This window comes from Lytechinus variegatus, chromosome 8 (assembly GCF_018143015.1).
Source record: "Lytechinus variegatus isolate NC3 chromosome 8, Lvar_3.0, whole genome shotgun sequence".
NCBI classification, from domain to species: Eukaryota; Metazoa; Echinodermata; class Echinoidea; order Temnopleuroida; family Toxopneustidae; genus Lytechinus; species Lytechinus variegatus.
This window is the reverse complement of record NC_054747.1, coordinates 9784637-9798521: the sequence shown is the minus strand read 5'-3', so window position 1 is coordinate 9798521 and position 13885 is coordinate 9784637. Positions and strand designations below refer to the sequence as shown.

General features: G+C 37.7%; 1 protein-coding gene across 1 annotated transcript; it reads right to left on the bottom strand.

Moving 5' to 3' along the window:
• Positions 1-350: 350 nt before the first annotated feature.
• LOC121419949 (39S ribosomal protein L41, mitochondrial-like) lies at positions 351-13613 on the bottom strand. The gene is made up of 4 exons (XM_041614444.1): positions 13404-13613; positions 3918-3953; positions 2706-2770; positions 351-1484 (listed from the first exon to the last, which is right to left on the bottom strand). Exons 1-4 carry the CDS (start codon positions 13501-13503, stop codon positions 1317-1319), a joined length of 369 nt encoding a protein of 122 aa, XP_041470378.1. The 5' UTR covers positions 13504-13613; the 3' UTR covers positions 351-1316.
• Positions 13614-13885: the final 272 nt, after the last annotated feature.

Here is a 13885-nt window from a genome sequence, read left to right as displayed (position 1 = left end):
ACAATGACAAAATGGGTTATTAGGCTGAGAAATAGACAAACTGTATACCAAGTGAATAATCAACCACATTATCTAGCGTTTAAAATGCTCAAGAACATCAGATACCCATTTCGGCCGAGGTTGGGAATATCAATTATGGACCATTGTACAACGCGTACTTAGCTTGTTGTACGCGAGCAAATGGGAGGCTGAATGTCAATCACTGGTGACGTCACAATACGATTTAATTCACTGCGCTCAGTAAAAATGAAGGTGGAATGCGCATATAGCCTGCTGGCTAAATGCGCAATGCTGCCCAAGGTAATGTGTGCTTGTGGGACTTTGGTTTTTGCATTCAATTTTTTTGCTCCCTTTTCACAGATTACTGCAGGTAAAAACTTGTTTTTTCATATCTTCGCTATACTCCGAGGCGTTAAACAACACAAATAGCGAATATTCTTATTCGTGCAATGGTGTAAGATTTCGCATTCGGTGAAAGAAATGCTCTATTGAACTCTGCTAATGCCTCGTTGATTAGAGCATCTTTCTTTCACCTCATGCGAAATTTCGCACCATCGCGCTCATGCCTATTCGCTATTTGTATACTGTCTTTCCAACGGACATACACGTCATGGTGGGGTTTGAACCTTTAAACTTGTGTTCAAAGTCCATCCACAACAAACTCCAGTGGCCGTAAAGTATTTCCGCTTGAAGCATTCTGATACCATATTAATACATGTGTAATAAAGGGGGCTTTTTTTTTTAAGAAAAGCATTTAATTTTTAACATAAATGCCATTTACTAAAAAGTACACCTAAATGGAATTCAAAGCAGGAAAGAACGCCTTGAATTTTAAATCAATTAGAATAAATACATGTACCACATACAGATTCTGAAGAACAAAATGTGGGACTGTCATTGCATATTCATTCAAAAAGTTAAATCCTCTTTGGATATAACTGTATAAGCAAGTGCATCAACCAGTCTGCTGTGCAAACCTTTCACTCAAGTTAAGGGTCTGAATGTGCAAGACTATAATAATGCCTCGTGGACTGAAGGCCTGAATTGAAACAGCAATTTTTGTATGCGATAGTCTTTGTCTGAAAACCCACTAGTTGATCAAAGTTTCAATCCGGGTCTATGCCTGCAGACTAGGTATCAGCCAGTCCTCCTAGGAGAATTTGTAAACTATAAAAATGCAACAATTCCTTTTCTTTTCTCTCTGTAATTACGTCTCTAATAACAACTTTCTTAAAGAAAGCACCAGTCACTTTCTATCATTACAAGACTTCAAGCCAGGCATAACTTATACTGTCCTTTCATCAGCTATCAGGCTGTCATGACTTGCCCTCGCTCGCCGGAGATGACAACAATTTTTCACTATCGTATTTACCGCTCTCTAAATCTTCAATCACCTTCGGGGCTACACACTTGTCGAAGATGTCGCGGGGGGTGACAGGGTCTTGCTGTGTGTCTGGGCACTTGTAGGACACGTAAGCCTTCAGCTGCAAGGAAAATAATAATACTTAATAATAATACATAACATTTATAAAGTGCTTACTACTGTTGTTTCTAAGCGCACTGTGTTTGGTTTATGGTTTGTACTTGGGTTTAAAAAAATAATAGGATTAAAATAAATATGAACATGAAACATTATTGGTGAGATCAATACAAAGACAGTCTTCCTGTTTGTATACCATATTTAACAGCAAAGAGCACATTCAACAATATTTATAAGCTACTTTGAAATTGTTTTATGACTTAGGATTAGGAGTTAGGATTTTGAACATGAGTACAGAGTATGTTTAATTATACGAACACCTGTGACCCCCAAAAATTATGTGTATACGATAAAGGTTTTATAACTAATCCCATGCTTCTTCTCATTAAAAAATAACCATCCATACGAAAAAAATTACGTTTCAAACATAAAGCTTTAATTCTGACTTACAAAAACCATCCGTCTTGAAGAAAGTTGTGCGTAGGGTAAGTGAAATAGAGTATTATGAAACACTCATCCACGCCCCGTATTTTGTAAAACTTTTAACCAGATGATTTTGTTCTTACAAGATTTTTGGCTATGTTATAGTCAAAGGTAGAAATTTTGTGCAAACCTGTTTCAATTAATAACAGACTTTTCTTTTCAAAAGTAATGGTTGTTAATCCAATAGCAGTGGTATAATTTTATCCTAGGCTAACTTCGGCTGCACTTTAACAGAGTGCCATTTGCCACCTTTACTCATCAACATCTTTCAATCATAGGGTGAACAGTTCTTTTAAAAAAAAAATTGATTTTGCTATGAAATGTGATTAATATAATAACCAGCAGGGCAATTCCACAGGTTGGTCCAAATCATGTAACGTGAGTAACCGACACATTCCAAAGATTTGCCAGGAGCATAATAGAATTTCCCAAGTTTTGTTTTTATACAAAGGATAGTCAGACTGTGTAATTTGTTGTGATAAGGAGATGTTTAGTTCCTATCAATAATAATGGAGTTACAGCTCCAAGTATGAGTCAAGGTGTCTCCAAATGTAACGTGAGTAACCGTGGAATAGCCCAGCATCAGATCCTACAAAGCATTTCATGGGCCCAATTGTCAGGGGACAATAGTGACTCTATTATGTGTGTGCATGGGCCCATATATTTCTTTGTCATAGTTCATGCTGGATTATGCTAGTGATGATGATGATGTTCAATAAATAAAGTTGTTTTTTATAATTACCGGGAAATCGTCTAGACTAGGCACCACAATCTCTGGAATCATTTCTTTTACATTCCTCCAGGTAGCTGTTAAGACGGAAAAAAGAAGAAAAAAAACCAACATGAAAATAAGCCTGTATTCTGAACGGTTTATTTCCAATTCATCTTATGCCAAATTGTCCAATTGACAACTCGTCTACTATTATTTTGTCCACCATTAGTGCGTCCACTAGTCACATGGTCTCGTTTGTCGACTTGCCACATGGTCTACTTCCGTTTAGTCGAAGGCCATTCCATCTATTAACCAGTTGGTCAAATAGCCATTTAGTATAGGCGAAGGCGGGGTAAGCTGTGACACTTTTTGCATTTTGCATGTTAGAATTGATATGACTAATAATATTGTAGAAATAAGTACCTTGCCTTTAAATTGCATTCTTGGGAAATGTTTTTCACCTATATATAACTTTCTACCCCCACGTTGAAATTCACTGTGACCTTTGAAAAAACGATGTCAAATGGCTCAACTTGCCCCATAGGTGGGGTAAGTTGTGCCACCTTCTAGGGTAAGTTGAGCCACAAAAACTATGTACAAAATGTATGCGGGAAGAAGCAGCATGTCATTTTTTTTATTTCAAGTCTTTTAACTTGCTAATTCTCTATAAAAACTAAAATCCTCTAAAAGTAAAATAACTGTCATGTGAATGTACATCTTTCTGCCTGCATATCAATGGCTTTTCAAGTTTTTTTAATTTTTCATTCTTATTACCATAAGAATTACCATGGCTCAACTTGCCCCATGTTGGTTGGCTCAACTTACCCCAGTCTGAAATTAATATTTTTATCCATTAAAACATGGAGAAAGAACAGAGTAAACATTCATGTCAGAAATATGAGTTAACATTGCAAACAACATACACGGGGTAGCCTATCTGACGTTTCTGGCTACCGTACTAATGATTTTAGCAGAGAGAGAGTTAAACCATTGCCTAGTATGTAGACCACCAACTTTGGAATTCCTGACACACATATTAAAGAGTTAATTATATTTACTGCTAAGTTTTTTTTTATCATCAGGTCTGCTTTCCATCTCAATGTCTCTATCAGAGCCATTTATTACATAACCTTTAAAGTGTCCTTTATTTCTAGGGGTGATTTGGGATGTGATTGGGATTAAAATTGTCTGTTACCCTCATGCACTTTCAAATATTTCAAGCTATTTAGTTCATTTACTTACTTCTAACGCCATATCCAGTGGGCTGTATGCGAGAGGCTGCAGGAAAGAAAATGGGGGAGAATGAAAAGTTTAATATTTTTTTCCGCCAAAAAATTAAAAATGCCAAATATTTACAATATTTACAATATTTACAGAACCTTCAAACATTTAAATAGTCAAATGACAATTATTTTAAATCTTATTTTGCCTAGACTTGAGTCTAGAGCTATCTTTATAAGAGCATGACTTTTCGATAATTCCTGCATATATATATACATATCCTGATATATGATTGTATTGAATGATGACCCAAAACCGTTTTGAAAAAATGCACAATTACTGGGTTGATCGCCAGCCAGACAATCCAGCATTTTGATGATCCGGCTGATTGACCAGATCATGTTACAAAATTGATTTCCATCGTGATAAGACTCAAAAGTGAAGCATGTCATACTAAACAGTCGTCATCTGCACATTTTCTTGCAGCAATGCCCGGGGGGGCCACTTCCATTCACGAGTGGATACCATGCGCGACCATGGGGTCTCAAAAAGCACCCTAAACACGTAATTTCCGTATTCTGAATATGCACCCCTTAACAAGTATTGGGGTGTGAAACCATACCCTTAACAAGTATTGGAAACAAAACGAGACTCTTGGCAAATGAACCCCTAAACAAGTACAGGAATGTTTTATTGTTACGGGTCCTTCGGTCGTCGGTTTTACCTTATTTGGTATAGTACGACCCCACCTTCTACACCTTGCGCAAATTGGACTCTAAACACGAAGTGTTGGGGCAAAAAGGACATCCTTTATAAACATTTTAATATTGTTTTATCACCCCCGCAAATTCGACCCTAAACACGTAATTGTCCTAGCGAAATAGATACCCTTTTTTTATTATTTTTGTGTTTTTGACACCCTTATCACGTTACGTACGTAACGTGCCCTATCGTGAAAAAGACATCCTTTTTACGTGTTTCTTTGGTCGCGCATGGTATCCACTCCTCAATGTAAGTGGCCCCCCCGGGCAGCAATGCAGTTCTAACAAAAAATATCCTTATTACTGGTCTAGCATTTTTTAGAAGAAAAGTCAGATTTCTGTCAAAATTGAAAATAAAATGGCTGATCGATTCAAAGGTCTAACTTTTCCTTTTTTTGAGGGTCCAGCATGTGCCTTGATGTCAGAATTTTGTGTCCTGATAGAACTTCATCCATATAATCGAGGTAAGTAAGTGCATAACTTACTTTCTCCCCTTTTATTTGGAGTGCTATTACAAAACCCATGGCCATTCTACCCCGTTTCGGAGAGCATACATGTACATGTATGTATGCCAAGTATTACATGGACGAGTCCTGGGGCTCTGGCACGCTTTGCAGGCCGGGAAAGTTTGTCCCCAGTGACTTAGAGTTGGATGACGACATAGGCCCAATATACTACCGTGTGTCTCAAAAAAAACGCAACACTTTTGAAATGGTTGCCAAATTGAGCATATTTTATGAAGAAATGTCGATATGTATAGAAAGCTGAAGGACCAACCTTTCATATGATATGAAAAATTGGAAAAAAAATCATGCTTCGATGAACAGTGTTCACTTAAGTTAGAGGTATGAAAATGTGCCTGCGCAGGATTTTTCCTTCCAATTTTGGACAGGTAAGTTACTTGTAGCTTACAAAATAAGGTCGATATGAGATATTCATGATCGATGGATCAACAGGATATTTTGAATACCTTGAATACCATTCCTTTTTCTCTGTTATTTATCAATCCCGAAACACCACCGCCCACCCCCCCACACACGCACACACACTTCCACTCCCATCTTATTGTATCATTGATCTGGTAGATGTGAACGGGATTAAGGATGAATGGGAATTGGCTAAATTGAAATATTCCAAATCATAATTAACATTACGCAACCCACTGTCCTCCCCCTCCCACACACACACACACACATACAACCTTCTTCCTATCCTCTCACCTACTCCTTCCTTTTTTATCACTTTTCTTCTAAAAGTTTGGTGGATCATATTTTTTTCCATTGATAATCAAATTATTAACCAGTCACTCATTTTGATCAATGAAATCATGTTTGGGTCATTCATAAAACCTGAATAAAATGTGATTGATGATCCACCAAATTTACGGAAGAAAACAGATAAAGAAAAGGCAAGGGGTAGGTGATGGGATGGGAAAAGGTTGTGGGGGAGGAGAGTGGGTTGCATGTCGATTATGATTTTGAATATTTCAATTAAACATTTTCCAATTCTTCCTTCATCCTGTTCACATCTACCAGATCAATGATACATTAAGATGGGAGTGGAAGTTGGTGTGTGTGTGTGTGTGTGTGGCATGTGTGGTGTTTGGGGATTGATAAATGACAGAAAGGACTGGTATTCAAAACATCCTTTAACTCTTAATCCATCGATCATGAATATCTCATAGCAAATTTATTTTGTATGCTATACCTGTCCAAAATTGGAAGGAAAAATCCTGCGCAGGCCCATTTTCATACCTCTAACTTAAGTGAACCCTGTTCATCGAAGCATGATTTTTTTTTCAATTTTTTCATTTCATATGAAAGGTTGGTCCTTTAGCTTTCCATACATATTGACATTTTTTCATGAAATAATATATGCTCAATTTGGCAACCATTTCAAAAGTGTTACGTTTTTTTTGAGACACATGGTATATCTAGGCCTTTAAGCAATAGATCTAGCCAACTAAAAATCTAGTAGATTTTAGTACAATCTAAATATTGACAATTCAACCAAAAAAATGGTGAGGGTGTGCCACAGGCGAGACAAAAAACGGGGACCTCGGAGCGGGCTAATTGTAAAAAGGAGGGTCCTTGGAACCGGCTTCGGAACTACAAATTTTGTGAAAACGGGGGTCCTTGGAATGGATTGCCAGCATGTGAGCGTGTATATGCATCCCTATGGAACGGTCATGCAGCTAGCGCGGCCTCCGCCGGGTGAGCTCTGCGGCCGCTTTTCACCAAAATTTCAGCTCATTGTAGCAGATCAATGCGATCGGAATGGCGTAACGAAAAATATGGGAAGCTTTGGAGCGGATTTCTTTCTTCTTTTTTTCTCAATAAGAAGAAAATGTTATGCCTTGGAGTTGGAGCAGCTTTCTTTGTTCTTTTTTCAATAAGACAAAAATGCTATGCCTTGGAACGGAAATTTGAGTGTAAAAATGTGGGTCCCCAGAGCTACCAAGTCTCACGCATTATGCGTGAGACTCAAGCATTTTGGACTCTTGTTCATCCTCTCAAATCTCTGTCTCACACAACTATCACAGCCTATCCCACTCATTCAATGAACAAGGTTATAATATATCCCCATATCCCCATATACATTGTACACAATGTCTGTGATCTCACTCATGACTCACAGAAAATCTCACGCATAGCTGGTCTTTGAACTTGGCATCTCTGGGTCCCCTCCGCGGCACATACCCACTGTGCATTATGGCAGTGAGTCCAAACTTTGCGCGTGTCCAAACTTCGCGGACGGTCATTATCTCCAAAACTAGCCAATATCCTTAAAATCTGACATCATCAATGTGAAAAGCGACCTAAAATTACCCTTCGCTGAAAGTTTCTTTAGGATTAGTCCAGTATTCATGAAAATATTGGCAAAAGATCGGCAAATTTGTCACCGTTAGCGCTTGTTTTGAAGAAAGCAACAAGCATCACGATATCACCATTTTGCAAGCAGAAATCATAAAAAAATGTGAGTTAAATGTGGTACTAACCGATTCAATAGCATTTTGCCATCAATCTGATATAAATATTTCACTTTTTGAGCTTGAGTCTTTGTTTAAATCTCCACAAAAGCTTTGGTGCGCGAAGTTAAGTCACACTGTTTCTGAACGGTTTTCCAGCACAGCCCGCATTCGCCGATCGGAATAGAATTTTGAGATCGCGATACCGGCGAAACCACGTGACCTACTTTATATTTTCGTCCATGATTTTATAGTTTACGATCTTGCCGTCAATGTGGTTACTATTTCTTGAATTGGTTTTGTATAAATTATGAATAATTTGTGGACAAAATTAAGCCTGATGAATATCTTTGAAAAGTGCGCGAAGTTTGGACACCCCATCATATATACTGAGTGCCCCCCCCCGGGCTAAAAATAGTAACACAAATCACTTTAAGAAGCTAATGCCCTTTTTACACAGGATTTTCTTAACCCCGGACTATCGCTAACCCCGTACTATCCTTAAAGAGAAATTCCAGTAATTGCAGTAAACACTGATTTCATGAGAAAGTCTGTAAAACCAGGCTTAATTGTCAGTATATCATCGAGGATCTAGATCTGGTACAGTTACATAAACAGAACTTTGTGAAATCTTGAAATCTACGCTGAAAAATGTTCACACTGAAGATCACCAACACAGATAGGCACACGTGGGACAGTGTATTATTATTGCTGGAATAAAGACCCGACGGAAGTGACCGAATCCGCGCTTATTTTGCTTATTTCTCAGCAATTACACAATTTCTTCCAGAATCCTTTGGCACATATTTTTTATTCATAAAAACAGACACTTGGGTGGTCATTATATTAGATTCTGTAAAACGTCATTTTGAGATCGTTACCAATACTGAAATTTATCTTTAACCCCGTACTATTTTTTTTCCTTTTCACACATGCCAAATTGTTATTGCTAACCCCGGATAAGGAATGCTTGCTTTTTACACACGAAACTCGCTAACCCCGGACTAGTGGTTTTTGTCGATCATTCGTAGTACAAGTGCTTCACTCGTACACTTTTTACACACGCTACAATTTCCTTAACCCCGTTCTATAGGTGTGGCCAAATTGCCATTTAGCCCCACCTATAGTACGGGGTTAAGCTTAGCCCACTTTCGTTTTACACATGCGATCTTAACCCCGTACTATTGCTCTTACTCTTAGCTTCTGACTTAAGCAATTTGTGTTACTGTTAGTGAGCATATATTGTTAAGAAAGTAGATCTATTGTCTGCAAAAATTGTCATGGTTTAACATCGTTAAATATCAGTCTCAGTCTGTTTCTGTAACTTTTTAGAGAGAGGTGGTGACAATTACAAAAGGCCAGTGCTGTGGATTTTCATCAAACTGACAGTCATCAGCATGATCAGTGACACAATACCTAGGATACCTAGGGATACCTAGGGAAGTTTCTGAATGTAGGCATGTTATGCCTCTGTATTCAGTTCTAGGTTTTTCTTCCTCAAGATGGCTGGCTCACTTCCGGGAACAGGGCTTTCGTAGTCATATTTTATTGGCTCATTTTTCCAGCATCTATCCAGGGCAGCTTCAAAACTGTGCACACTTGGGGCAGTGACAACATCATTATTTAGGCTGTTCCATGTCTTACGTATTCTAACATAAAAAGAATTCCTATATTTTGGGGTCTTTGTCCTTGGTATGAACAATTTTTTACTGTGACCCCTGGTATGTTCACTATATTTTTCTTCTAGATTAAGTTTTGTACATTGATCATAACTATTTAAGTGTTTATATGTTTCAATCATATCACCCCTAACTCTTCGATACGCCAGAGTTGGGATTTTTAACCGTTTAAGTCGTTGTGGATAGGAAAGCTTCCTTAATTCAGGGACTAATTTTGTTGCCCTTCTTTGTACGTTCTCTAATGCATGTATATGTTTCTTCAGTATAGGGTTCCACACAGCATGGGCATACTCAACTTGTGGTCGGACAAGCGACTTATATAACAGAGCAAAGTTATTTTTGTCAAGATAAACAAAAGTTCGTCTGATCAAGCCCATAAGCCTGTTGGCCTTGTTTATTTTTGATTGCATGTGTTCTTCAAAGCTGAGTTTATCATCAATTACAACACCCAAGTCCCTTTCGGAGGTGACATGTTCAAGCGCATCATTCATTAATGTAGGTATGTGACAAAAAAAATGAAAATCCTCAAATCTCAATGAATTTGGTATCATTTGAAAGCCCTTAAAAAGACCTTCCAAATGATACCAAGAACTCAAATTTTCATCAAGAAATTATAAAGTTATTCCAGTTTAAGTCGTGCATATTTATCCAAATTTGTGGTCATTGTCTTAATGTAAAGTCAATGGAGTGCATAACCGATTTTTGTGACCATTTTGTGACCATTTTGAACCCAAGTCTTCAACGGGCTCTAACTTCTTTGTTTTTGAGCCCTTTGAAGTAATTTAGGTATCAATGGAAAGGTGAAAGAAAACTCAATTGATGTGAAATCATTTCACTTGGTAATTTTTCTTCTTATTATGTGTAAAATAATTTCTTTTAATTCTAATTAATTATGCAAATTACAATTACTTGCCTCTTTTTTTTTTGCCAAATGAAGGTGATGAGAGATAATTTGTATATAATTTAGTTTGCATCAAAACAGCATCATGTAGATAATTTCCTAAATGAATTTGTTTAAAGTATTGTTTTTGTAATTTCTAATGTATTTCTTTGTTTTTCTGATATAAATTACAATTAGCTCTTTTTCAACTTTAGTATTGTGTACATACATGTATGGGGTCTTTTTTTACAAATGAAAAATATCATTCCTTTTGTACATGTACTTTGTATGGTATAAAAATACAAGTGTGCTTTTCTGATGTATTTGATTGTTTCACCAATTCTTTATGTATTTTATTGTTTCAACAATTTGTTTATAGATGGATAATGTAGCTTTCATTTTGGAGACCGTGGGCATTCGATTACAATTTTTTTTAGGAAGGATGAGCAGCAGAGTCTGAGGGTGTAAAGATGTAGCATTGCATGTAATTCAAGTATCAAGAAGGAAACATAAAAATTAAGCTTTAATATATGCATTTCTTAGATATGTATGATTACAACAAAGGCCATGTTCGAGCACTCCTTTTTTAATGAAAAATAAGTTCATATTCTAGCGTGAAATCACTGCACATAAATAAAGCTCTGAACAGCAACAAAAACAGGCATCAAAGCTCCAACACTCAAAACAAGAGAACAAAAGTGACACAAAAACTTATACAAATCCCATCCCCATTTCAACTTATGAACACAACCCCCCCCCCCCTGCACCCTTCTTGAAAAAAAAATAATAATTATAATAAAATAGAAAAAAAATGAATAACATAGAAAAAAAATAGACAATAGAGCCATGTGGAAGTGAAATATTTCCTCTGAGAGTGAAAAATTAAACAACAAATTTTTTGCATTTAAATCATGGGCGGAAATTGGCCCCAAAGGTAGGGGGACGCTGGCATCGGCGGCGAAAGCCAACAATTTTAGGGGGGACCACCAAATTATTTTGATAATCAAAAAAATACACCAAAGGTTATCAACCAAAAATTATAGGGGGACGCAGAAAACTAAATTTGACAAGCAAAAAAAAAAAGAAAAGAAAAAAAAAAGGTTATCAAAAAAAAAAAAGAGGTGGGGGGGGATCGTCCCCCACCTCAAATTAAGGGCGGGGGGTACACTTCCCCCAGCTTTCGCCGCCTATGGATGCTGGCAACTCTGACAAGTTAAAAAAAAAAAAGTTTATCCCCAAACTGTTGTAAGGTCATTTTAACCCAAAAAAGTTTGACCAAAAAAGAAAAAAAGAAAGAAAAAAAAATGTATTATTGTTACATGTCCCCCTATTATTTTGGGTAGGGGGACGTGTCCCCCTGGGATTTCCACCCATGAATTCAATTTTAGAAAAGTCAACATTGATATTCCACTGTCAAAAGCAAATCCAGTTTCCAAATGAAACGATAATCAACCACCTAGACTCTTGACTTGAGTCACATAACCTTGGGATGATAAAATCTTTCTGTGACAAATGTATGTATTAAAATCAATATCAGAATAATTATCTACGGTATAATGACAGAGATTTCCCAAAAAAGGCACAACATAATCATCAAGTAAGCAATTTACGATCTAGTTCAATCCAGCATGAACGACTCACTATCGACCGCTCCCATCACCCTGCCAACCGCAGGCGCATCGGGCAGCTCGACTGCCGAGAGACCGGCTGTGACAAGGGTAGCATCGCCCTGCCAACCGCAGGCGCATCGGGCAGCTCGACTGCCGAGAGACCGGCTGTGACAAGGGTAGCTGGCATCTCTTATATCTGGACTGCGCAACGTCAGAATCGCGTAAGTTTGGATTTTTTGATAATTCAAATATATTTCCAGTCAAATTGTATACCTAATCGGATTCTTGTTTTACTTACCATAAAAAAATTTCGAACATTTACGCGTCCAAAAATTTGATGAACTTTCAAGCTCCGATATCCACACTTTACAGGCGAGTATCCACATTGAAATTTATATGTACAGCTTCAGCTGTCTGTTAAAAGGCACGAGATTGCACCTACTATGTGCGCATGCGCATTAAACCCCATTTTCAATGAGCCGCCCAGACAGAGGCGATGCCACTCGCAGCAAAACCCGCACGAAAACCGTGCCACCAAAACCAGCGCTCGCGATGCCCCGTATTCGCACATAGCTAATTAATGTGTATGGAAAAGCTTCCTGCTGGTCTTGCGTGTTACCAATAGAGAGTACACTACATTTCTTGGGGTTGAATTTCAGCAGCCATTTTTCTGACCAGCATTTCAGATGGTCAAGATCTCTCTGGAGTGAATTGCAATCATTCTGATCTCTTATAAACTTGAATAGCTTGGTATCATCAGCAAAAAGATAAACATTACTTTCAGTAACAACGTCTGGAAGATCATTGATGTATAACAAAAATAACACAGGGCCAAGGACACTCCCTTGCGGAATTCCGCTTTCTACATGACCCCAACTTGAGAACTCGCCATTCACACACACCCTCTGTCTCCTTCCAACAAGGAATGCCTCGATCCAACTAACCACATGTTCATTTATACCAAAACTACGGACCTTTTCAAGCAGTCGACGGTGAGGTACCTTGTCAAAGGCCTTCATAAAATCTAAATAGATTACATCAATTGTACCCCTTTCTTCAAGAGCTTTAGACGTAGACCACTCATCAACGACATTAAGCAACTGCAGCATAGTAGAACGACCAGGCAAAAACCCATAGGGACTGCCTATCACTAAAAAATCCATTTGAATTCATATGATCAAGGATCTCATTGCGTAAAATGGATTCCAAAAGTTTACAAGCTATACATGTGAGGCTTATCGGCCTATAATTTGATGGAAGCGATCTATCACCTTTTTTAAAAACAGCACTCACATTGGCAGATTTCCAGTCACAGGGAACAACACCTTTCTGTAAAGAGGTCTTATAACATGTATAAATGATACTCAAAGGTAGAGCAATAGGCCTACTTTTCAATTTTCATGCCCTGACATTTCGATAATTTTAATTCAAAGTCAAACCCTGGCCTGTTGTCTAGATCAAGACTAGATCTAGTGTTGAATTGAAATGAATGATCACTGAAAATATCAATGTCTGTCATTGTCAAACTCAAACTTGAAGTGAAAGAAAAAAAAGAAATGAAGTTATCAATATCAGTTTCATGTGAAAAAAAATAATGTTTCGTGCTTACTGTTGGGATGAAAATTCTTATTTCCGCGTTTACTCGTCATCTCCTTGTGTCTGTTGGCCCCTCTGGTAAAACCACGAAGTAAATTTCGCAAAACTGGCATTTTTATGTCGAAAACTTCCCACGATATGAGTTGATGAAGGAGCCGACACAATTTTCAATACGTGGGGCATGTCCCGAGTCATTGCGCATGCGCATTAAACTCAGGGGACTACACACACCACCCAGTCTAAATTCGAGCCCCAAAGCAATCGGACTTGTCGAATGCAACATGGAGATTATTGTTTTCATTGAACAACTCTCCCCATTACTTTAGTATATATTTCACTTATATTGCCTATTTCATCCCATCTATCAGTAGATCATGTGTTCTTTCTAGATCGAGGAGGGCGTGTAATACAGATTTTCAAGAGGTACATCATGGATAAATAGTTTGCATCACAATAAGAAAAAGCAAAAAGATACATCTTTAGGGTAATTTATAG